The sequence below is a fragment of the Papio anubis genome, chromosome 14, assembly GCF_008728515.1.
Source record: "Papio anubis isolate 15944 chromosome 14, Panubis1.0, whole genome shotgun sequence".
In the NCBI taxonomy this organism is placed as follows: Eukaryota; Metazoa; Chordata; class Mammalia; order Primates; family Cercopithecidae; genus Papio; species Papio anubis.
In genome coordinates this window covers 91,165,231-91,191,083 of record NC_044989.1, presented here as the reverse complement: position 1 = coordinate 91,191,083, position 25,853 = coordinate 91,165,231, and the positions used below count along the sequence as shown (strand labels likewise).

General features: G+C 48.1%; 1 protein-coding gene across 1 annotated transcript in view; it reads left to right on the top strand.

The window, feature by feature from the left end:
- The window catches only part of FBLN7 (fibulin 7), a 49,693-nt gene extending 25,722 nt beyond the window's left edge, over positions 1 to 23,971 (top strand). The window contains exons 3-8 of the mRNA XM_003909126.4: positions 983 to 1,153; positions 11,617 to 11,742; positions 17,702 to 17,839; positions 18,766 to 18,903; positions 20,961 to 21,099; positions 22,895 to 23,971. Of these exons, the coding sequence (XP_003909175.3) occupies positions 983 to 1,153; positions 11,617 to 11,742; positions 17,702 to 17,839; positions 18,766 to 18,903; positions 20,961 to 21,099; positions 22,895 to 23,267 (1,085 nt within the window). The 3' untranslated portion in view covers positions 23,268 to 23,971. The remainder of the gene's footprint in view (positions 1 to 982; positions 1,154 to 11,616; positions 11,743 to 17,701; positions 17,840 to 18,765; positions 18,904 to 20,960; positions 21,100 to 22,894) is intronic.
- The last annotated feature ends 1,882 nt before the right edge of the window (positions 23,972 to 25,853 follow it).

The following is a 25,853-nucleotide window of genomic DNA, read 5'->3' as shown; positions in this document are numbered from 1 at the left end:
TCGTTCTGGTGAGGCCTGCCCTGACCACTGTATTGAAAATGATGTCCTGTCTCTGGCATCTCCAACACCATCCCCTGCTTTCATTTTCTACATGGCCCCACACTCCGCCATTGCTTATTATCTCCCCTGCTAGAAGGTGGGCTTCCTGAGGGTTGGGTTTTGTCTATTTTGTTCATGGATATAGCCCAAGTGCCTACTATAGTGCCTGGCACATAGTAAAGATGCAATACATAAGGCTCCATTCATTCATTTGTTCAAGAATGACTTATTGAGCATTCACTATGTGCCAGGCAATGGGCTGGTGCTGGGGATACACAGGAACATAGGCCAGATGCATTCTGATGGAGAGGACTGACAACACACCTAGAAAGAAACAAGTCAATAAGAAAATGTGGATGGTTACAAATACTGAGAAGAGAGCAGAGTGAGCGCCTGGGGAAGAGTGTCTGGGGAGGTCTGGGTTAGGCACGGTGGCCAGGGAACACGCGGGGAGGTGGTGGCATATGAGTGGAGACCTGGAGAGTGAGAAGGAGCCAGTTGTGGAAGCTCTGAGGAAAGAACATTCCAGGCAGAGAGAAGAGCAAAATCCCAGGCCTGGAGCTGGGGCTGAGCCCGGCCTGTTCAGGAGACCTAAAGAAACCCAGTGGGCTTGGAGCTCCAGAAAATCAGAGTGAGTAGGTGGCAGTGATGAGGCGGATCCTTGCAGGGCGGGCTTCCCATGCTTCCAGGCCTTGCACACAGCACTTAGTGTCTCTGAGCCCCAGTCTCGTCACCTTTTGCTAAGCAGCCATCGTACCACCCATCCCCAAGAGAGCTTTGAGGACTTGATGAGACGCAGCATGCAGAATGACCAGCACGGTGCACAGCCTGCAGCAGGCATGCAACAGAGGGCACTTCAAGATGGGAAGTCCTGTAACTCAGTAATGTCTAAGGGCTGTGGTCCAGGACAAGGAGCGTGTAATCCTTCCATCTCTCCTTACAGTTTCCTGCCCGGCTCTGAACGCCCCCGCAGATGGCAGAAAGTTTGGAAGCAAGTACTTAGTGGATCACGAAGTCCATTTTGCCTGCAACCCTGGGTTCCGGCTGGTCGGGCCCAGCAGCGTGGTGTGTCTTCCCAATGGCACCTGGACAGGGGAGCAGCCCCGCTGTAGAGGTACCGTCTCTCCTTCCCATCCCACTGCGCTGGACCCATCACAGCATAGCAAGGGTTTGCTTCATAGAAAGGGCCATTGCTTGGAATATTTTCTGCTTGGTTCTTTAATCATTCCTCAACCACAGAACAGCAGCCAATGTGCCCGATCACTCACCTCCATGCCGGGTTGGCGCTGGTATCTATCTGTAGGAGCTCACTGTATCTTCATAATAATTTAGTCTTGTTTGGCATATGGCGAAACTGAGGCACACAGAGGTTAAAGAACTTGCCCAAGGTTACACAGCTGGGGGTGGGGGGCACTATTAAGATGCTTCACACTTGGACACTCTGACCCCAGAGTCTGCGCTCCTTCACACCACTCTCTGCTTTGGACACCAGTGACTGGTTCTTATCAATGTGAGGGCAAGAAGCTGCCCATGGGTTGGGGAAGGGACCAGAAGAAGGCACTGCAGGACGATGCTCCTGTGGCTGCTCCGTTCTGGGCCTGCAGTCTGTCTGTGAGGCTGCTGGTATCCTCTGGAGCTGAGGACACCTGAGTGTCCTTTCTGTCTGCATTGGGACTTGGTATCAACAGGCTCCAGGAGAGTCCACTGTGAGGGGGAGGCATGAAAAAGCTTCTCTCTGTGCTAGGTTTAAAAACAGCACTTTTTTGATATAGAGGAAAATCAGCCTTGGCACAAAAAATCTGTTGGCTTTTCAAAAACCCATGGTCAAAAAAATCTTGGCCACCAGTCACCAGTCATTTTCAGAGCAAGGTTCGTGGGACATCTGCCGAGGCAGAATGTCCATGGTTCTAGCCAAAGAGTTGAAGGAGCAACACGGACATTATATAAACAAGAAGATTGCGAAGAGCAGAGTAGAGAGAGGACTTTTTGTTTTTGTTTTTATTTGCTCTGTTGCTCAGGCTGGAGTGCAGTGGCGTAATCTCAGCTCACTGCAACCTCCTCCTCCCAGGTTCCAGCGATTCTCCTGCCTCAGCCTTCTGAGTAGCTGGGACTGCAGGTGCCCACCACCACGTTCAGCTAACTTTTGTATTTTTCGTAGAAAAGGGATTTCACCATGTTGGCCAGGCTGGTCTCGAACTCCTGGCCTCAAGTGATCCGCCTGCCTCGGCCTCCCAAAGTGCTGGGATTACAGGTGTGATCCACCGCACTTGGCCAAGAGAGGACTTTGGATGCTTAAATTACTTGAAAATATAGAAGGACTCCAGAAAGCATGCCATCCCTAAAGATGAGGAAGGATTGCCATGAGCAGCTCAGGGCAACCAGAACCACATTTACAATTTAGGCTTCTCTTTCCTGACCTCTGGAAAGAGTGATGATGGTTCGAAGGTTGATGACCAGCTCTCAGACCCACCTAGGAACCAGCCAGGAAATACAAGTCATGTAACATGCAAACAAAACAGCGGAAATGCCAATATCTGGTATTTACTTACTTGACTCTGAAAGATCTCAAGCCAGGTTAAGTACCTCCTGGGTGATAAGCCATGGAAGGGGAGGTGGGTACACACAGATATTTCATTTTTATTGCTTTGGGTGTCAGTATTTTTAACTTACAGATTGAGTTGCACATCCCGGTTGGTTTCCTTTTCGGTCTCCTCAGCACTTTCAGGACCCATCTGCATTGCCACGTGCAGTCTGCTCCAGTGCCTCTGATAGCTGCCTCGTCCTCTCTGGGGTGCACCCCCACATCTGATCTGTCCACCCCCTGCCATGGACACCTGATTGCAGTCAACTCCTGGCCACCACAAACAATGCCGACAAGGCCTTCTTATCCCCCGATACTGTCTCTGGGTTGTTTATCTGTGGCTGGAGGGGCCTACTGGCTTCAGGCTCGCTTTGAACTGAGCACTGCCTGCCCCCGGCAGAAGGGCTGCACCTGCCCACGCGCCCCCAAGCGGTGCTGCAAGTGAAAGCACATCTTACTTATGTGTGTGCTGTTTTTTCTTGCTTGCTCAGGTATTATCCAAATATTCTGTCCTCAATGGCGACATACCACAATGCACATCATGTGATTAAAACCAAAAGATGAGTTCGTCAGAGAAGATAGCAGAAACGCCTTTTTAGGCAGATACATACAAAACACTGGAGGCCCAGGAACATAGTCTTAAGAAGTGACTCAAGCAAAGGAACACGTAGTTACTTGACAAAGGTGGAGACCCAGAGCCCTCCCCACAGTCCATCTCCATCCTAGCGACTGGCCAAGAATACCTTCCTAGAGGCTCCTGGGGGTGTCCGCCAGCTTCCTTCTTGACCTTGGGTGTTTAGTTATGCCTCTGCATCTCCATCGCTGCAGCAGGACCCCCTCAATGGAAAAGAGGGTTCTGCCGCGTCATGACTTGTGCCGTGATCTCAAACATTCAAGTGCTCCTGAGTCACCCAGGAAGCTCATAAAAGACAGATTCTGAGGTCTCAAAAGAGCTACCAAGTCAGGACCTTTATAGATGAGACCCAAGACATCTGCATTTTTCATATGTTCCCTAAGTAATACTGCTGTTAACAGTACCACTTGATTTGTTCTGGCAAATGCCAGAAGCACAAAATATATTGAAAATGTTGAAGTGCTGATGCATTTTGGGCCCAAATCAGTCAGGATGACTGCCAGCCACAGGCAGAACAGTAGACTGTGCGTGTGTCATCTCTGTCCGGGGAAGACACCTGTTATGCTCACTGCTACTTGCCGTGATGTTTTGGGAAGGCCAACCCAACTCTTACAAAGATCAGAGCCCCCAGCCCTGCTGGGCAGACTTCCCTTTCTTGAGATGTAGAGGGCAGACTTTGCCGGGAGGACCACGGTGCAGGGCAGACGGTCCCACTTGCCAGGCGGCCAGCAAGTCTACTGACCTTTCCCATGGTCCTGAGTCTTGCCCTTGGATGTACCAGCTCATTCCAGATGCACCTTGTGCTTGTCTCTTATCTCCCCATAGCCTCCTGCGTAGCCATTTTTCCTTTTTCCCTGACCTCCACACCAAAGAGCTGCATGGTGCAGTCCAGCTTGGGGATGTCTACTTGGGCGGCATGTGCTATCGAAAACTTGGGAAGGACTGACCCAGGGAACAAGGTGATGGCCAGTCCAGGATGAGATCTTAGATGGAGATTTTTCTTCTCCTGAAGCATAGATGGGGCCTGGGCATTGACCCCATGGTGGTGATTGGACAGAAATACTCATGTGTTGCAATCAAGCTGCTCCAGCAGCTACTGGCCACGGCCCCTCCTAAGTGAGTAGAAGGTGCCTGTGCTGACACTTCTGTTCTCAGTAGGAATTGATGTGATTCATGGATGTTGTCTCCAGCAAGACCCTCAAAGCGGTGCCAGCCAAACCCGCCAGGAGGAAGAAATAGTGCTCCTGACTGCTGTTTGATGACCAATTGTGACAGTATTAAGGGTGTGGACGGGACACAGGCTGGAACTCAACAGTCTAGTGACCAAACCTAGAAACTTACCAGCAACCACTGAGCACACCCACTGCATGTTCCAAACCACCGGTCGTGTGGTCGCCATGTGTTATGACCACAGTGGGGGCATAATCTTCTTAATTACAGAGAATTCGTTTCAAGGCCCAAAATATCGGTGCCAGTGACAAATTTGGCAGTGCTGTCATAATTGTCCCTCTCTCCAACCCTCGTCAGCTGCTTGGAAAGACAATGATGAACCCAACTTGGCAGGGAAGGAAATTACACACAATCACGCCATTAAAAAACAGCAGGCAGGCCAGGAGCGGTGGCTCACACCTGTAATTCCAGCACTCTGTGAGGCCGAGGCGGCAGATCACCTGAGGTCAGGAGTTCAAGACCAGCCTGGCCAACATGGCGAAACCCCATCTCTACTAAAAAATACAAAAATTAGCTAGGCATGGTGGTGGGCACCTGTAATCCCAGCTACTCGGGAGGCTGAGGCAGGAGAATTGCTTGAACCCGGGAGGCAGAAGTTGCAGTGAGCCGAAATCACACCACTGCACTCCAGCTTGGGCGACACAGCAAGACTCCGTCTCGGGAGAAAAAAAAAACAGCAGGCAGAGGTGGACTCCAGAACTCCAAAGTGGAAAACAGCCACTTGGCTTTCTCCATTTCTCCATTATTTTCATTGTTTCCTCCTTCTTTCTCTGAAGGCCATGTTTTTAAGATGTAAAGCTTTCTGAATTGGAAACCATAGCTGAAGATCTTGTGCCTTTGACAATGTGGGTAACCAAAGAAACAAATTTAAGAGATATAAATACCGTTGTCACTTATCATCATGCTGGTGAAAAGGAATCTTTGTCAGTCATCCCCATCCTTTATTTTTAACCTTCATTATTTTATTCAGCCAATTTTTACTGAGAACCAGCCATGCACAAAGCACTGTGCCAGATGCCAGGGACCCAATGCCGAATCCCACAGACACCACCCCGGCCTCTGGGGTGCACAGGCTAAGAGGAGGCAAAGCAAAGCAGGTAGCCACACACCAAGGGAAGCGAGCTGACGTTTGTGGTGAGGGCCACATATGACCTAACAAGGGACAGAGTCAACAGCATGGGGCAAGGAGCAGTTGAGGTCCTCTGAGCAGGGGACAATGACACTGAGATGAAAGGAGGAACGGGATCTAGCCAGGCAAAGAGCAGGTAGTTGGGCAGCACAGGGCAGACACTGTTTTAAGAAAAGGAAGGAGGGACCAGGCACGGTGGCTCACACCTGTAATCCCAGCACTTTGGGAGGCTGAAGAGGGTGGATCACGTGAGGTCAGGGGTTCAAGACCAGCCTGGCCAACATGGTGAAACCCATCTCTACTAAAAATACAAAAAGTTATCTGGGCGTGGTGGCGGGCACCTGTAATCTCAGCTACTCAGGAGGCTGAAGCAGGAGAATCGCTTGAACCTGGGAGGCGGAGATTGCGGTGAGCTGAGATTGCGCCATTGCACTCCAGCCTGGGTGACAAGAGCAAAACTCCATCTCAAAAAAACAAAAAACAAATAAAAAAAACAGTAAAGAAAAGAAAAGGTGACTGGATCAGCTGAGGTCAGGAGTTTGAGACCAGCCTGGCCAACTTGGCAAAACCTCGTCTGTACTAAAAATACAAAAATTAGCCGGGTGTGGTGGCATGTGCCTGTAATCCCAGCTACTCTGGAGGCTGAGCCGGGAGAATCACTTGAACCGGGGGGGCAGAGAATGCAGTGAGTCAAGATCATATCACTGCACTCCAGCCTGGGTGAGAGAGTGAGACCCTGTCTCAAAAGTAAAAAAAAAAAAAAGAAGAAAAGAAAAGAAAAGAAAAGGAAAGAGCATGAGCAAAGACCCCCAGGGAAGGGAAGAATTTGGCACATTTGAGGAAATGAAAAACCAAATTATAGAACCTTGTTGCTGGAGATTATATGAGCTGAGAGTGAGCCAGGCGAGGTGGAGAGACGTGCAGGCCAGCACTGTAGTCATGGGCGGTGCAGGTGATGGGATTTTAGTTCTAAGCCAAATAAACAGGGTTAAGACAAGTGTCGCTGCTGCATAGAGAATGCATTGGAGATGACAAGAATGGAAGCTGGGAAAACACATAGGTGGCTATTGTAGAAGTCCAGGGGAGAGATTGTGGCAGTGGAGATTCTAGGTATTTTTAGAGACAGAACTGATGGAATTTGCTGCTGTGGGCCAGGAGGAGAAATCAAGGTTCCCAGACTCAGGTTTGCATGACGGCATGCAGGGTATCATTTACAGAGATAATGAAGACTGAGTGATGGATGTGGTTTATTTTTAAGCAACTCGTGTGTGGGTCATTGATCAGAATTCCATTTTGGACATATTAAGTTAAAATGGCTGTGCGACAGACACCCTAGTAGATATCCATTCATTCCACGCTAGATGGGTAGACATCATCTGGAGCTCAAGGCAGCAGAAGGGTTGGAGATACCCAGCTGGGAGTTATTAGCATAAGATAGTACTGAAATCCCATGGGCAGTGGTAGGAGGACCTGCAAGGAGAGGGTGGAGACAGAAATGTGACTCAGGCAGAGATCTGCAGGGCACCGAGAAGCCAAATGGAGAAGGAGGAGGGCGAAAGGAAACACGAAGGGCCTGGAGAGGCAGACTTCGGGGAGGCTGTGGAAAGCAGGGCCAGTGGCACTGGATGGAGTGTTTGGAAGGGCATTTTGCAGTGAGAAGGGAGCAGAGCTTCAGTCCATCTCTTCTTCTGTATCATGAGGCCTTTCCCCTGAGACCTTTAAAAAAAGGATTTGGGTAGAAAGAGCTGCCTTTTAAATATATAGTAGCCACTCAATAAATAGTTACCAAGTAACTGATTGGCTGATTTACTAAATGATTAAATGAATGAAAAAAGATGAATTTCCTTCTAGTCTTTTGTCTAAGCGCATACATCCAAGTCGCACATATTTAGTATCATCTGTGTATAGAAATTAACATGAGCAATTCTCCATTACCTCTTCATATTAATGTGAGCAACTCTCCATTACCTCTTCTTTCTAAACCTAACTCTTTATGATTAGGAAACTTCCTCGTAAGGGCTATTCTAGGCCTTATTGAATGACCTCTCTATTGTTTCCAGGTTTTCTTTTTTTTTTTTCTGAGACAGAGGCTCGCTCTGTCGCCCAGGCTGGAGTGCAGTGGCCGGATCTCAGCTCACTGCAAGCTCCGCCTCCCGGGTTCACACCATTCTCCTGCCTCAGCCTCCCAAGTAGCTGGGACTACATTAGCTGGGACTACAGGTGCCTGCCACCTCGTCCGGCTAGTTTTTTGCATTTTTTAGTAGAGATGGGGTTTCACCGTGTTAGCCAGGATGGTCTTGATCTCCTGACCTCGTGATCCGCCCATCTCAGCCTCCCAAAGTGCTGGGATTACAGGCTTGAGCCACCGCGCCTGGCCATTTCCAGGTTTTCATAATTACAAATAATGCCAAGTTAAGCATCTTAAAATATTTTTACACTATGGAAAGCTTCAAACACACCAAACTACAGAGAATAGTAGAATGAACTTATGTACCTAAAATCCAGTGATTAACAGAGCAAATTCCTTAATATCATCAATATCTAATTAGAGTAAAAATTCCCCCAACTGTCTCACACTTTTTAACACTTTCTTTGAATCAGGGTCCAAATCAGTTTTATAACTTAGAATTGGTTGATAACGTCTCTTCTGCCTCAGCGAGTGTCACTGACATCCTCATTCTGATGTCTGTCTAGTTAGAGCAATTTCCTGAGTTTTCCCACTTTCAAAAAGTGTGCAGCTTTTTTACTGGTTGTTAGTTTCATTGGATATAAAACACCTATCTCACATTTTTCTATTCTTGTGTATCTTAAATATGTCACTCTGTGTCGTCTGTTTTAAACTGATGCTGTTGTGCTATTATATTGGTCTTTTTGCCTGAACGCCCCCAAAATATTTATTTTTTTCTTTAAAATTCAGTCATTTGATTAGGATCTGTCTCAGTGCCAGTCTTTCTGGGTCAGTTTTCTCAGGTATAGAATTCACTTTTTCTTTTTCTTTTTTTTTTTTTGAGGCGGAGTCTCACTCTGTCACCCAGGCTGGAGTGCAGTGGCACCATCTTGGCTCATGCAACCTCTGCCTCCTGGGTTCAAGCGATTCTCCTGCCTCAGCCTCCCATCTAGCTGGGACTACAGGTGCCCACCACCATGCCTGGCTAATTTTTTGTATTTTTAGTAGAGATGAGGTTTTGCCATGCTGGCCAGGCTGGTCTTGAACTCCTGAGCTCAAGTGATCCACCCGCCTCAACCTCCCAAAATGCTGGGATTACAGGTGTGAGCCACCGCACCTGGCCCTAAGTTCATCTTTTCAATAGGAAGTTTCAGTTGCTGGGACAGCCTGCCCCCATAGGAACCTCCAAAATTTTCCAGGGCAAAGTCTTAATATTAAGGAAGACTTTAACGGGAGGAGGGTCCAAACTGGGCGCAACAAGGAAAATAGGTGCAAATGAAAGAGATGGTCGTCCAGACAAAAGTGTGAAGGAGGCAAAGCCGAGAGAGTGTGAGGCCCTGGGTTTGCTCACATTGGAAAAACAACAGAAGTGAGAATTTCAGAGTCATGAAGTTAGCAAAACGATATGCGAAAACTTATTTCACTTAATTATGAGTGATGGAAAGGATTCTTGACAAATCCCATCGAAGCTATTATAAGAAAAAAGAGTAAAATTTCTATAGGCAATAAAGAAATGCCGGAAAGGCATGCCCATAAAACAGATAAAAACTATAACCTAGAGTATCACAGGCAAAAGAAATGTTTAAAGGATAAAAGCAAGGAAAGAACGGTTTAGATAAAAATGACAAAACACTAAAAAACGAGGTGACTGGAAAAATGGAAGACTGGAAATGAGTTGACAGAACCCAGGAAGGAATTAGAAATAAAAGAAAAAAGTCAGGAAGGAATTAGAAATAAAAGCAAAAAGTTCGGTCACGCATATAAGATCCTTAGCTAGGCTTCATGAAAACAGTAAGTGCTCACGAAACAGCAGATGAAAGCAGGATTATCATCTGGGCTGTGGCTTGCCAGCCCCTGCCGTGCACTTGACTGAATGCCACAGCCTGGGACACACATGGGTGTGATGACAACTGTACTTCAATCAGGACACAGAGGGGGTGCCAGGCTGGACATCAGGCCATTGGATGCCTCTGACTGCATATCAAGATAAGAGATAAAGACAGTCTGAATGCAGCCTGTCTAGAAATGAATATGCTGGGCGGATCCAGAGAGGCAGACAGAGTGCACGGTCCTGGGACACCTGTGTGCTTCTCTGCTGCGCCGATGATCCCCAACCCCCATCCACACGGTTCAGGTACAGGTCAGGCTCAGTGCCTTCTTCTGGCGGGCAGCAAAGGAGAGACCACAGCACTGGCCCTACTGGGGCCAAGCTACAAGATACTGGTGTTCACATATTCTGGCTCTCTGCCCACAACTTCACGGCCTCGTGATATGCCCACTTCCAGACTATGTTGGTGGGCAATGATGGAGCTGGACAATGGAAAGAAACAGCAACCCCGAGCTCTAAGCAACCCCAAGCATTTGTGTACAGTCATTTCAGACACATTCCTGGAAACCGGTCATCTGCAAACAGGCTGTACGAGGGACAGTGCAACCAGGCTGAGGTTACTGAGAAGCTGAAATGGCTCCTTCTGTAGACATGAGCGGCATTCGGGCAGTCTGTCTTTTTGCAACAGATAGAAACTGTGTGAGAGTCTAATGACATCCCAAACTCCAGGAGGCTTAAGGAAAGCCTAAGTCCTTCCCATTCCACCCAAAACAAGTCTGTCGTTCTCATTAGGAGCCAAGCACCTGTTTCTTCCTCTTGATAGACACGCAGGAAAGGCTGCGTTTATGCCAACAAGGAAGTGTTTTCCGTTGTCTTTCTGAAGATGATATGGTCAAGTCAGTGAACTGACAAGCCTCTCTCTGATGGAAATGGCCTATTTCTGTGCACTAAAACTGAGCTTAGGGAATTCATAACAAGCACATGTGGCCTATGGGGTTTTGTTTGTTTGGTTGGTTGGTTTGTCTTGTGTTTTTGAGACGGAGTCTCTTTCTGTCACCCAGGCTGGAGTGCAGTGGCGCGAACTCGGTTCACTGCAACCTCTGCTTCCCGGGTTCAAGCGATTCTCCTGCCTCAGCCTCCCAAGTAGCTGGGATTACAGGCACCCACCACCATGCCCAGCTAACATGTGGCTTCTGGGTTTTAAAAGAATCATTTTTTTTTCTAATTAAAAAATGTATACGTGATTATTATGGGAAAAGGAAAGAATATAAAAAATTATAAAAAAGCAAAGAAAAATCGCCTGTAAGCCTACCACTCAGAGAAGAAAAGTCTTTTGAGCTTTTTAAAATAACAGTCTCTCTCTCCAAAGACCTTTTCCACAGAAATGTTGTGTAGATGAGCAAGGAACATCTCCCTTTACCAATGTTAAAGAAATGTCAAAAAAACTCTTACCTGGTCAAGCACAGTAGGGCTTCTGGGTGGGAATTTGGAGAATTCGTTTTCCCCAACCCTGGACATTCCAGTGGGCCAGCCCTCCCCTTTATAACTGCATTGAATTTTGTTCCTGTTTAAAAGTGTTTCTCCCAGGTGCTGGCTGATGGAGCAAAGGGTTCGTGGGTTGCAGGGCCTGACTCAAAGGCAATGCAGATGCCACCTCTGTCTGGCTACAGCTGTCTACACTGCACCTTTGCAAATTAGAAAATGGTGCCTGTGGGCGGAGTATGGCCAGGTCATAGGCCAGCTCCTGCATGCAGAGCCCCCGGTGGGCAATGTGTGCCTGGGTGCAGGGCCTGCTGAATGGAGATGCAACAAGGCTACATATCAGCCCCATCCGCCCCTTGGCAGCTCTTGCAGGTGCAGAGGGTGGAAAGAGTGGGTGGGGTCAGGTAGAAAGTGGGAGTTATCCTACAATGTAAAGGAAGTTACCCCTTCATCGGTTTTTTTAATTTGTATTTGTTTTAGACCTAGAACTCACATCCTTGTATTTGAAAATTATTTATCTTCCTAGATATCAGTGAATGCTCCAGCCAGCCTTGTCAAAATGGTGGTACATGTGTAGAAGGAGTCAACCAGTACAGATGCATTTGTCCTCCAGGAAGGACCGGGAACCGCTGTCAGCATCAGGCCCAGACTGGTACGTAGCCACCGTGGGGTTCGGTGAGGACATCCTGCTGTGGGGAGAGGAGGACCCTAGGCGTAGGTCACCGAATGCGGACATGTAGGGAGCTCGGTCCCCCTCTCAAAGATAGAGCTTTTCCTCTCTGTTTCACATCCATCGATCCCTCTGGTTTTCTAAAGTGGTCACTTGACAGAGCTTAGCTCTTTGATGCAACCAGAGTTCTGATCCTTCTTATAGTAGAAAACACGAGTGCAAGAACGGACTCCCAACCTAAAAATCCCCTAGATTGGGAATGTGGCCCAAGAAGTTTCACTGCTGCCACCTTTGCTTGGTCAGCGTTTCTTCTGCCAGCAGAACCACTTTACCTTTCCATGACATCCTGCAAAATTAGCAGCTATTGATGCAGGTCCAAGTATTTTGAGAGCTGGATAACTATACATTTGACTGGTTTTGAGATTATTATTCACATCTTGAGTCTCAACCTATCTCGACCCAGAAGGTCTACAAAGTCACGTGGTGCTAGGTTTTGCCTATGGCAAGAAAATCCAATGATAAGGAATCTGCAGAGGATGGACAGGGGTTCCCGCACCATGCTGCAACCAAGATCTCATTCAGCCCCAAAGATGTCCTATTCCTTCGCCAGAAAATCTGGTGTGTGATGTCTGTTTGTCTTTATTTCTGTATGAAATATCTGTGGGGGGAAGGGGCATTGGGGCCAGTGCAGTGTCCAGTGGACAAGAGCTTTATCAATACTTGTGATCCTGGCACTGGACCCAGCTCAAGGTCAGGTTTAAATAGTGTGCCAAGAGATTTGCTGCTTCATGTGCCTTGATTCAGTTCAGCTGAGTCAGCTGGCTGGGCGCTTTCTCAGAATGAGGCTGTTCCCCCGAGCTCAGTGGCCCCTTATAGCTCCTGTCCCTGGGACTGCTTTCTATGGAAACTGAGGTCAGAGACAGGGCCTTCTTGGATACCTCATGGCCCCTCCCCTTGTTTACAAACAAGAGGGAAAAAGAAATAGGTTCCCTTTCACCCTAAATATGCCAGTCCTGGTCACTGAATGTTTGAAACCCCACTCTTTAGGGTTTCCTCCCACTGTGGGAATTTTTTTTTTTTTTCTTTGAGATGGAGTCTTACTCTGTTGCCCAGGCTGGAATGCAGTAGCACCATCTCAGCTCACTGCAACCTCCGCCTCCTGGGTTCAAGTGATTCTCCTGCCTCAGCCTTCCGAGTAGCTGGGATTACAGGTGTCTGCCACTACTCCTGGCTAATTTTTGTATTTTCAGTAGAGATGGTGTTTCACCATGTTGGCCAGGCTGGTCTCGAACTCTTGACTTCAAGTGATCTGCCTGCCTTGCCCTTCCAAAGTGCTGGGATTACAGGCGTGAGCCACCATGCCCGCCCAAGCGTCTTTAGACAATTGTTGCTCGGGTCCAGGGGGGCCTGTTATAAAGTGTCCCCATGACCAGAACCTTCCCCAGGAATGAGAAGGAGGGGAAGCAAGCAGGCATATCCAAAGCCAGCTCCTATCCTCATAGTCTCCATGAACAGCCATCACACACCTAGGCTCTTGCTCACCTTGTCCCCTAGCCTGACACTTTCCTTCCCATCAGCTGGCCCATGCCTTTCAGCATCCCTCCAGTTCCTTTTTTAAAAATCCATTCATCCTATTTTTTATTATGATAAAATATATATAACATAAAATTTACCAGTTTAATCATTTTTAACTGTACAGCTCAGTGGCATTAATCACATTCACATTGTCATGCAACCATCACCACCATCCAGCTCCGGAATTATTTTTGTCTTGTAAAACTGAGCTTCTGTACCCGTGATGGGACAACTCCCCATTGCCCTCCCCATAGCCCCTGGTAATCACCATTCATTCTTCTTTCTGTCTCTGTGAGTCTGACTGCTCGAGGGACCTCACCTAAGTAGAATCATGCAGGATTTGTCCACTTGTGTTTGATTCCCACCAATCCTTGAAAACTTTCAGAAAAATAACATTTTTTCCTGATTAGAAATATAATTTGGCCAAGCACAATGACTCATTCCTGTAATCCCAGCACTTTGGGAGGCTGAGGTGGGTGGATCATTTGAGGTTAGGAGTTTGAGACCAGCCTGGCCAACGTGGTGAAACCCCGTCTCTACTAAAAAAAAAAAAAGAAAAGAAAAAAAGCAGGGTGTGGTGACACGCGCCTGTAATCCCAGCTACTCAAAGGCCGAGGCAGGAATCGCTTGAACCCAGGAGACAGAGGTTGCAGTGAGCTGAGCCAGGCCTGCACTCTATGGGTTGGGTGGACACAGAAACAGACTGAAGGAAGGAAGGAAGGAAGAAGGAAGGAGGAAGGGAGGGAGGGAAGGAAGGAAGGAAGGAAGGAAGGAAGGAAGAAGGAGGAAGGAAGGAAGGAATGGGAAGGAAGGGAAGGGAAGGAAGGAAGGAAGGAAGGAAGGAAGGAAGGAAGGAAGGGAAGGAAGGAAGGAGGGAGGAAGGAAGGAAGGAAGGAAGGAAGGAAGGAAGGAAGGAAGGAAGGAAGGAGAATGAGGAAGGAAGAAAAACAAACAAAACCAGGAACAAAAAATAGTGGTCCATGAACAGACCAATAACGAGTTCTGAAATTGAATTGGTCATAAATAGTCTACCAACCAAAAAAAGCCCAGGACCTGATGGATTCACAGCCAAATTCTACCAGATGTACAAAGAACAGCTGGTACTGTTCCTACAGAAACTATTCCAAAAAATTGAGGAGGAGGGACTTCTCCCCAACTCATTCTATGAGGCCAGAGTTATCTCTATACCAAAACCTAGCAGAGACACAACAAAAAAAGAAAACTGCAGTCCAATATCCTTGATGAACATTGATACAAAACTCCTCAACAAAATACTTGCAAACCAAATCCAGCAGCACATCAAAAAGCTAATCCACCATGATCAAGTAGGCTTCCTCCCCAGTATACAAGGTTGATTCAACATATAAATATCAATAAATGTGATTCATCACATAAACAGAACTAAAAGCAAAACCACATGATTATCTCAATAGATGCAAAAAGGCTTTTGATGAAATTCAACATCCCTTCATGTTAAAAAACTCTCAACAAACTACATATTGAAGGAACAGACCTCAAAATAGTAAGAGTCATCTATGACAAACTCACAGCCAACATCATACTGAATGGGCAAAAGCTGGAAGCATTCCCCTTGAAAATTGGCACAAGACAGGGATGCCCTCTCTCACCACTTCTATTCAGCGTAGTATTGGAAGAGTATTGGAAGTCCTGGCCAGAGCAATCAGGCAAGAGAAAGAAATAAAGGCATCCAAATAGGAAGAGAGGAAGTCAAACTATCTCTGTTTGCAGATGACATGATTCTATATCTAGAAAATCCCATAGTCCCGGCCCAAAAGTTCCTTCAGCTGATAAAAACTTCAGCAAAGTTTCAGGATACAAAATCAATGTAGAAAAATCACTAGCATTCCTGTACACCAACAACAACCAAACTGAGAGCCAAATCAGAAAGACAATCCTATTCACAATTGCCACACACACAAAACTAAAATACCTAGGAATACAGCTAACTAGGGAGGTGAAAGATCTCTACAATGAGAATTACAAAACATGGCTCAAAAATATCAGAGAAGACACAGACAAATGAAAAAACATTCCATGCTTATGAATACAAATAATCAATATCATTAAAATGGCTATACTGCCCAAAACCATTTATAGATTCAATGCTATTCCTATCAAACTACCAAAGACATTCTTCACAGAACTAGAAAAAATTATTTTAACATGTATATGGAACCCAAAAAGATCCTGTATACCCAAGGCAATCCTAAGCAAAAAGAACAAAGCTAAAGGAATCACATTACCCAACTTCAAACTATACCGCAAGGCTACAGTGACCAAAACAGCATGGTACTGGTACAAAAACAGGCACATAGACCAATGGAACAGAATAGAGAGCACAGAAATAAGGCCACACATCTATGACCATCTGATCTTTGACAAAGCTGACAAAAACAAGAATGGGGAAAAGACTCCTATTCAATAAATGGTGCTGGGATAACTAGCTAGCCATATACAGAAGGCTGAAGCTTAACTACTTCTTATACCATAGACAAAAATCAACTCAAAATGGATTAAAGAGTTAAATGTAAAACCCAAAACTACCAAAACCCTGGAAGAAAACATAGGCAATACCGTCCTAACAGAGGAATAGAAAAAGATTTCATGACAAAGATACCAAAAGCAATTGCAACAAAAGCAAAAATTGACAAATGGAATCTAATTAAACTTAAGAGCTTCTGCACAGCAAAAGAAACTATCAAAGGAGTAAACAGACAACCCACAGAATGGGAGAAAATATTTGCAAACTCTGCATCTGACAAAGGTCTAATATCCAGCATCTATAAGGAACTTAAATTTACAAGAGAAAACAACCCCATTAAAAAGTGGGCAATGTACATGAACAGACACCTCTCAAAAGAAAACCTACATCCAGCCAACAAGCATATGAAAAAAAGCTCCATATCGCTGATGATTAAAGAAATGCAAATCAAAACTATCTGGTGTGAGATACCATCTCTCACCAGTCAGAATGGCTATTATTAAAAAGTCAAAAAGTAACAGATCCTGGAGAGGTTGTGGAGAAAAGGAAACCCTTATACACTGTTGGTGGGAGTGTAAATTAGTTCAACCACTCTGGAAAGCAGTATGGTGATTCCTCAAAGAGCTAAAAGCAAAACTACCACTTGACCCAGCAATCCTGTTACTGGGTATATACCCAGAACAACATTAAACATTCTACCATAAAGACACATGCACTCAAATATTCATTGCAGCAGATAGCAAAGACATGGAACCAACCTAAATGCTCCTTAATAACAGACTGGATAAAGAAAATGTGGTACATGGAGCCAGGCGCAGTGGCTCACGCCTATAATTCCAGCACTTTGGGAGGCCAAGGAGGGTGGATCACAAGGTCAGGAGATCGAGACGATCCCGGCTAACATGGTGAAACCCTGTCTCTACTAAAAAACATATAAAAAAATTAGCCGGGCATGGTGTCTGGCGCCTGTAATCCCAGCTACTCCGGCGGCTGAGGCAGGAGAATGGCGGGAACCCTGGAGGCGGAGCTGGCAGTGAGCTGAGATCCCGCCACTGCACTCCAGCCTGGGCAACACAGCGAGACTCCATCTCAAAAAAAAAAAAAAAAAAAAAAAGAGAAAGAAAGAAAATGTGGTACATATACACCATGGAATATTATGCAGCCACAAAAAAGAACGAGATCATGTCTTTTGTGGAAACATGGATGGAGCTGGAGGCTACCATCCTTAGCAAACTAACGTAGGAACAGAAAACCAAACACTGCATGTTCTCACTTAATAAGTGGGAGCTAAATGATAAGAACTTATGAACACAAAGAAGGAAACAACAGACACGGCAGTCTACTTGAGGGGTAGGGGAGGAGGGAGAGGAGCAGAAAAGGTAACTATTGGGTCCTGGGCTTAACACCTGGGTAATGTATACCACAATCCCCTGTGACACGTATTTATCTATGTAACCTTCACATGTGGAAGGTATTCAAACCTAAAATTAAAAATAATAAAGAAAAAATACACACAGAAACAAAAAATAGTGGCCCACGGTTTTAAACTCTAGTGATCACTGTTAGAATGTTGGGGTGTTCAAGTATTTTTAAGTGAAAACGTGGACTTGCCCTAGCTGTAGCCTGCATTTTCATGCACCATTCTATTCGAGTGCGCTTCCTGTCCTGCGTTCCCTTTGGGTGGGCCCTGGACGGGTCGTCTGGGTTTGTGGTTAATTACTTGTCTTTCCTTTCCCTACTCCAGAGTAAGCTCTTTGAGAAGGGGCCGTACCTCCGTCTTGGTTCTGCTCCCGGCCCCTACCCAAGGTTGGGCCCACGGCAGGTGCGCCAGGGCCCGGCACTAAGCGTGTCTTCTCCCCGCAGCCGCCCCCGAGGGCAGCGTGGCCGGCGACTCTGCCTTCAGCCGCGCGCCGCGCTGTGCGCAGGTGGAGCGGGCTCAGCACTGCAGCTGCGAGGCCGGATTCCACCTGAGCGGCGCCGCCGGCGACAGCGTCTGCGAGGGTAGGCGCGGGCTCCGCCAGGACACTGGGGACAGCAGCGGGAGGACATGGGGTGGGGAAGGGGCTCTCCCCCACCGTCCTCCTGCCGGCACGGGTGGCTTCCTGGGCGCGTTCTCAGAAGGCCTGGCCACTTTGCATTATAGGTAAGTACTGACCTAACGATTGTTAGAAAGCTGCTAATTCATAGAAATCAGAGCTCGCCCCACCTCAGAACCTGGTCCAGCCTATGCCCAAGCCACACGCGCTTGGTTCAGGAGAGGCTTGAGACCCTCCATCCCCTCCGCCCTGGCTGGAATCACATCTACGGGTGGCAAGGAGGAACTTAAGTCGTTGTGTTGGTAGAGAGGGCCCGGAGCTGGGTAGGCGTGTGGGACTCATTCCTTGGTCCTCTCTGGGCTTAGCTTTCCTGACGGCTCAGTTTTGCTGGGCTCTCCTGATTACCAGAGTTCTCTCCCCAAACAACGCAAAGCAGGAGTTCAAATCTGAGATCTGGTCAGTTGGTGCTAATAGCCTCATTTTACAGCGGCAGAAAGGAAGCCCTCTACTCCATTCCCAAAGATAAAGAGAGTTAACACGGGGCTGTTAACCCATCCCTGCTTTCTGGGAATAGGCTTGATTTGCCAGCCTCTGCAGAGTCTCCCCAGGTGTCTTCAGCCTAAGACAGAGATGCCCTTCTAGGGCCTAGCACGTCAACTCCCTCTCACTCCTCCTTTTAGCCCTCTGGGCCCTCGGCTTAGGAGAAAGGGAAGTACACCTGCTCCTCTTGCGAGTGCTCTGCTGGGGGTAGGGCATGGCGGCTGCCGGAGGCCCAGCCACTTAACTGCAGCTGCCATTGCTTCCAGGAATTGAAGCATGACTGTTCTGGGTCACAGCAGGCAACACCTGCTGCATGGCTCGTGGAGTCACAGTGAGCACTTCTGTCCGCAGATGTGAACGAGTGTGAGCTCTATGGGCAGGAGGGGCGCCCCCGGCTCTGCATGCACACCTGCGTGAACACCCCGGGTTCTTACCGTTGCACCTGCCCCAGCGGATACCTAACCCTGGCCGACGGGAAGAGCTGTGAGGGTGAGTGAGGCTACAGAGTGCCGCCTGCACCCAGCCACCTGCTGCTGTGGTGAACCCTCAGGACCTCACAATCGGGAGTGAGGTGGTTAGGAGAGTCACAGTTTCAGATACATTCGATTTTTAAAAAGCCACCAACCAAAGGGCTTCTCAAAGGTCAGGCCACATCATCATCGACATAAATAGGAAAATGAATTCCTTAACCATCCTGGCAAGTAGTCTTTTCCAACTTTATTCCAGTAACTGGTTTTTTTTTTTTTTCAAGGTCTGGTCACTTCCACCCACTCAACAATGCCTTCAGCTAGGGCTGGACCTAAAGGCAGAGTGGCCAGGTGGTCACCCATGTCATGTAATCTGGAGGAACCCATGAGGCTCCATGACCCTGTGTGGCCACCTGTAAGTCCACCTCTGAAAGGGGCAGCACCTTACAGGCACTTACGTCTACAGCACCAGCCTCGTTTGATGGTAGCTGAGGACAAGGGAGACGGAGCACCCAGGGAGGGACAAGAGTCGGGGGCATCACTACCCCTGGCTTGAGGGGTACAGGAAGTGAGGGGGCTTACCAGAGCCTGATAGATTGTGGCCATCAAAGACACAGCCACCATCAGAACCACATCCAGGCAGGTCAGGACTCCCTCAGGCTGGGTCACTATCATTTGCCAACCCCAGCTGAAAACCAGTCCGCCTCTCAGGTGCAGAGAGTGGGTTGGGGGGCAGGGGTGCAGATGGAAAATAACTGGCTCCGGTTTCACCCCAGTGCTGAACCCTGTCCATCAGCAGTGGCTTCCTGGAGGACCGGGTTGAGGTTTCTGAGGCTGATTCCTGGCAGAGTGGGAAAGAACATCATCTGAAGTTGACAAGGAACGTCTGCAGCAGGGGTGGGAGGCACCTAAGAGGCCAAGAAGGATGTGTGCAGAGTGGGTTGGTTGTAGAACAGAGAGGCTGAGAACCCTGGCAGCAGTCACCATCGTCACTACAGGACAAGTCCCAGGGACCCTGGGTGCCTAACAGGAAGCCTCCTGTGTTTCCCCACCTCCACTTAGGGAACATACAGATGCCAATTGATGTAAACATGCTGAATCTCCACATGAGCTGAGTCGGAGCACACATCTCAGGCCTGAAGCCCAAGCGGGATCATTCTGACCCTTGACCCTCAAACCGCCGTGCTGCAGTGGGCCTTTCGGGGGGAGGACTGGCTCTGCTCCTGCAGGCACACCTCACACTAGGAGGGTGCACAGGCCCGCCTCCTCAGCTGGACTCCCCCCATGGAAACAGGACACAGAGGGGAGCCCCACTGGCTCCAGGCAGCAGCTCTGACCCACCAAGGGAGAATGGGAGAAGAGAGGGCAGAGGGCTCCTCTATGGGCTGACGTGGGAATGTGAGGGGAGGGGTGGCTCCCCGGTGACAACCCCTTGGGGCCCTGCTGCAGGGCTCTGAGGAGCGGGTGACCTGGGGCTGGAGCAGGAGAAGGCATCCAGATAGCCACCCACACTACCTCCCTCCGTCCCACAGTGCTCACGAAGGGCCACCTAGGGTTGCTCGGGGTTGGGAAGGATGGCCTCCAGCAGGGAGACTCTCTGGATGTCTGCAAAGGGAGCAGAGAACGCGTACAAATCATGATATGGAGGTGTCCGCATTCGGCATGGGGAGGGAGACTTTTTGGAAGATTATAATGTAAAAAAAATTAAAAATATATATATGTATATATATATAGATGAAAAATAGCAGCCATGGAGGGTAATGGGGCATTTGGGCTGAGAAGCAGGCAGGTCTGAGAGAAGTGTTGTGACCAGTAACACTCACCTGGTGCTTTCCACCACCCCTGCCACCTGTCATGCCCCAGGGAAGGAGGACAGGATCCCCGGGAGGGGCGCTCCCTGGCATTTCCTCAGGGCCTTGATTCCACACAGTCCAGGAAGGCAAGCTTTGTGCTTTAAGAATAAGTGCCAGGAGCAGGGAGCACCACGTTACAGGGGCCTGCAGGGCATCTCAGGTGGTTCTGTCTGCAATGGAGGGAAGGTCAGGGAGACGCTCACCCCTTGTATGTCCCATATCTCAGATGTAGATGAATGTGTGGGCCTGCAGCCGGTGTGCCCCCAGGGGACCACGTGCATCAACACCGGTGGAAGCTTCCAGTGTGTCAGCCCTGAGTGCCCCGAGGGCAGCGGCAATGTGAGCTACGTGAAGACGTCTCCATTGTGAGTATCTCCAGGGCGCGCACACCCTCACCCAGGCCTCCAAGTGTGGCTGGGCTGGATGCCTCCTAGAGGTTCTTGGGAGAAGGTACAGTTACGCCACAGAAAGATGAGAGTCCGGAGGCTGGGAGGCTGGCTTCTCTGAATTGCCGTTTCCCCTCAGTGGTTGCATTTAATGCGTTGCTGCTCTGGAGATATAAGAACCCCATTCCCTATGGGACTAATGTACTAAGTGCTCTCCTACTGCATAGAGGATGATGGGGTTGCTGCCACCCCAGAATGGCAAAGCCAGGGCAGGCCACTGGAGGGAAGAAGCTGTTGGTGACATTACCCTGATAAACCCATAGCAGCCCAGGAGACAGGTATAGATCACATGGATTTGGGAGATGACAGCATTCACATAGCCGGGAACTGTAGACTCCCTTGAGTTACCCTGCATATCCCATGCAGCCTGCATTATACCGCTCTGCTTTTCCAATAGTACTGGACGATTCTACATCTAGTAACTGCAACTCTTAAACAGCAAAGTAGAGCTTTTTTTTTTTTTAAGTTGAGAGATGGACCTTTAAGGGGAATAACTACAACTATCACAAAGCACATACATTTTCCTCTCAAAAAGAGATCACAAGAGCCCTAGCATTGTCTTTAAAATGAAGTAACAGCCATGGAAGGTAACTTAATTATTTGAATTGCTGTTGAGTTAAAGCAGATTAGAAGCAGCAAGAAAGTTAGTGGCACTGAAGCATGGCAGTTTGGAGAGAGAGAGAAGACATCAGAACCTTCCTCATGCAGTCACTTGGTGAAGGGATGGGGAACCCGTCTGTTATGGCCTCCGGGGCATTCGACCAACAGCTGGATGTGATATTTGACCTGCATAATCATGATGCTACAGAATCACCAAATATACTGGATTGCGTTTGTCTTTTATGTTTAACAAGATAGAGAAATAGCAAAAGCATTTCCACAAGAGCCTGTTTCCAAATGATTAAGGAAAACAGGGCTTCCTGCTTTAAGAATACACATGATGGCCAGGCACGGTGGCTTATGCCTGTAATTCCAGCACTTTGGGAGGCCGAGGCGGGTAGATCACTTGAGGTCAGGAGATCGAGACCAGCCTGGCCAGCATGGTGAAACCCCGTCTCTACTAAAAATACAAAAATTAGCTGGGCGTGGTGGCGGGCATCTGTAATCCCAGCTACCCAGGAGGCTGAGAATCACTTGAACCTGGGAGGCAGAGGTTGCAGAGAGCCGAGATCATGCCACTGCCCTCCAGCCTGGGCGACAGAGTGAGACTCTGTCTAAAATAAAGAAATAAATAAAATACATGCTGCTGTGTTTAGGAAGTTCACCATATACCATGTGGGAAGCACCGCATTACACCATGTTGCTGACTAACTGCTGAGGTCCTACCATTACTGAGGGAGGTCGCAGCCCATGGAGAAAGGGCACCTGGTTTGAATATCAGCATTGCCATCGTTATTTAATATTCCCAGGCTTTATTTTTCTGTAAAAATGGTAGTAATAGCATAAACAAATATATATGCACACACATACACACGTACACAGGTGGGCAGGGAGCACCAATGAGCAGGAACAGAAGCAGCAGCCCTGCCTTTGCCATGCCTGACACCAGCTACGTTCACCGCCTGCAGCTCCATAGCTCCTGGGTAAAGGACGCGTCGCTGGGAAAGGTCATCTAGGTGACCTCTGCAAGAGGGCAGGTGGGCAGCCGGGTCAGAGCAGCCCCTCATGAGACTCCCCAAGGCTGACTGGCCCCCATTTTGCCTCTCTGCTCCAGCCAGTGTGAGCGGAACCCCTGCCCTATGGACAGCAGGCCCTGCCGCCATCTGCCCAAGACCATCTCCTTCCATTACCTCTCTCTGCCTTCCAACCTGAAGACGCCCATCACGCTCTTCCGCATGGCCACGGCCTCTGCCCCCGGCCGAGCTGGGCCCAACAGCCTGCGCTTTGGGATCGTGGGTGGCAACAGCCGCGGCCACTTTGTGATGCAGCGCTCAGACCGGCAGACTGGGGAGCTCATCCTCGTGCAGACCCTGGCGGGGCCTCAGACGCTGGAGGTGGACGTCGACATGTCGGAATACCTGGACCGCTCCTTCCAGGCCAACCACGTGTCCAAGGTCACCATTTTTGTATCCCCCTATGACTTCTGAGGGTACACAGGAGCACCGGGGTGTGGAGATCTGACCTCATTTCTCTTCCCCGAAGGCTCAGCTTCGGGCCCTGACTGCGTGGACCCTCCCGCCTGCTCGCGCCCTCTCGCCAGTGCTCCCAGGCTTCTAGGCCGGCGTTGCACGGTGTCCCATGGAATAGCACAGAAGAGCAGCCACAAAACTTAACCTGCTGCCATCACATTTTTTTTTTTCCTGCTTTGAGGCCCTTCCCTTAGATTATGCACTAACTTTCTTAAACCTTGTTCATTCAGGGGATGGGTGGCTTTCCAAAATGCTGTGCAAATGGCCTTGTGAGTTTGAACTGCTGGGGAGAGAAAAGCTGGCAATGTGTGTCGGATGACTCTCAGCCCTTCTGCATTTTTATAGCCAGGCTTGCTATGAATGAGGCCGTTCGAGTCGTGCGGGGGGCCTAGTCATGCCTCTGCCTATGTAGCATAAGAAGTGGAGTCTCCTCCCATGACCCACAGCACGTTGTTCTTACCTGCCTTTTCCTCTGTGACATGCCTGCCTGCCTTCTCATCAGAGAGCCACAGGAGGGCCTTAAACCCCACGCAGATCCTTCTAGACCAAGGACCCATTGTTAAAAGCATGGATTCTGCCTGAGTTACTTCCCTTTTGAGAAATCATATCTCAAATACATAACCTGGTAATATAACTGGAAAAATAAAAGCCATTGCTCCTTCCTGCCCGCCTGACTTCTCCCTGAGCATGAGACAGCCCACTTCCTTGTAGGAGGGGATGGCTGGCTCGCTTCCTGTCTGGGTTGGATACACTGGAATAAATGAGTCAGAGAACACAGAGGTGATGTTTGGGACTGTTCCACAATATAAATTTGTTTTGACCACATGGGAGATGGGTAAGGACAATACCTGGCCGTGGAGAGTTTAGGAAAATGCTTGAGTTGTCATGGATTCCGTGGCCTTTTGTTTCTGATGAATTCACTACAGGGTGACGCCCTCCAGGTGACCCAAGAGAGAAAACACTGGCCAGAGCTGAGTGGGGTAGGGTAGGGAGGGGTGTGGAGTAGGGTGGGGAAGATCATTCAAGCTAAAACTTAAGAGGTAGAGAAGCTGTAAGAAAGTGTCATTATCTAATGACGTGTCAAGCTGCTGGTGAGATTTCGTCACACGTATTTTATTTAAATCTTCTTTGTATTTGCCCTGGTATGAGATGGAGCCAGAAGTGTGTCACTAGTTTGATGATCAAGCCCTACATCAAGATGGTTTCTAAGATGGTTTATTCTTGTACTATTTTTTGAACAAAGATTGAGACCCAGTCAAGAGTTGCTTTTGAAATTTTTCTTCTCCCATGCGCTCAGCTGCTATCTCTAACAACAGAAAAAGGACCTCCAAACTACAGTCACAAGACTTCGTTGAAACATTATCCACACACTTCCGTTTCTAAATGTAGCTATGCTGGGCCAGAAGCTTGCACACCACCCAGTCCCATGTGTACAACACCAGGCGGAAGAGTCCAAGGGTCTGGCCAGGTTCCTGAATGGGAGATGTCACAGCTGTGGGCTAGGGACAGGGGTGGTCCAGGGGGACAAGCCTCTCACATCCCAGAAGGTGAGGAGTGTTTGGGGAGTCTCCAGAGCAGGTAGCCTCTAAGCTGGTATATGATATGACTTTGATGTCAGATAGCCCGGTTTAAAGCAACGATTTCCATCACCAAGATCTGTCATCATCTAACCTGCTTCCCGCTGATGAAATCATGCACCCAGCCCCGGTCCCCACAGCACCAAAGTATAATTGGCTGACTGCTTAGGATGTGGATGATGGGTGCGGACGATGATGGCTGGGCACTTCTTGTGGATGATGTGGATGATGGGTCTCTTGTGGATGATGGCTGGGCACTCCTCCCTGTAGAGTGTCTTGTTCTCTATATGCTCTCTGCCTACTCTCCTCTATGGAATCAACTTTTCTTTTGTCCTTTCAGAGCTCCACTCCACACTAAGAGTAGCTAGTAGTTAACCAGTATCCATTTGCACCCCTTTCCAGGTAATATAGTTTCATATTATTTGAGGGAGGGGCTTCAAGACTTTTTATCAGGCAAAGTTGCAAACATATGCAAAAGTAGAGAGAATAGCGTAATGAACTCCATGCCTGAATCAGTGGCTTCGACAATGAACACATGGCCAACTTGTTTCGTTTACTATCACCCCACCTCATGATGATGTTGAAGTAGATCCAATCCTATCATTTCCTCTGAAAATATTTTAGAATGTATCTCTAAAAGATAACTTTAAAAAAGAGGATAACCAAAATACCATTCACATCTAAAACATTAATTCCTTAATACCTTTAAATATTCAGCCATTGTTGACATTTCTCTGAGTGGCTTATTTTTTTTGTTTACTTGCAGTAGGTCTATGCACTGTAATTTTTTGATACGCCTTTTAAGTCTTTTCTAAATCTGTAGCAGTGGAATTTACACTTCAGCATATTCTGGAATAATCTGAAGGTTTGTTGGAAGACAAAATATTAGGTCATTTATATTGTAGAATTTCTCATAGTATGAGTCTTTCTGAGTGCATCTCTATTTCTTACAAATCTAGAGAGTTAG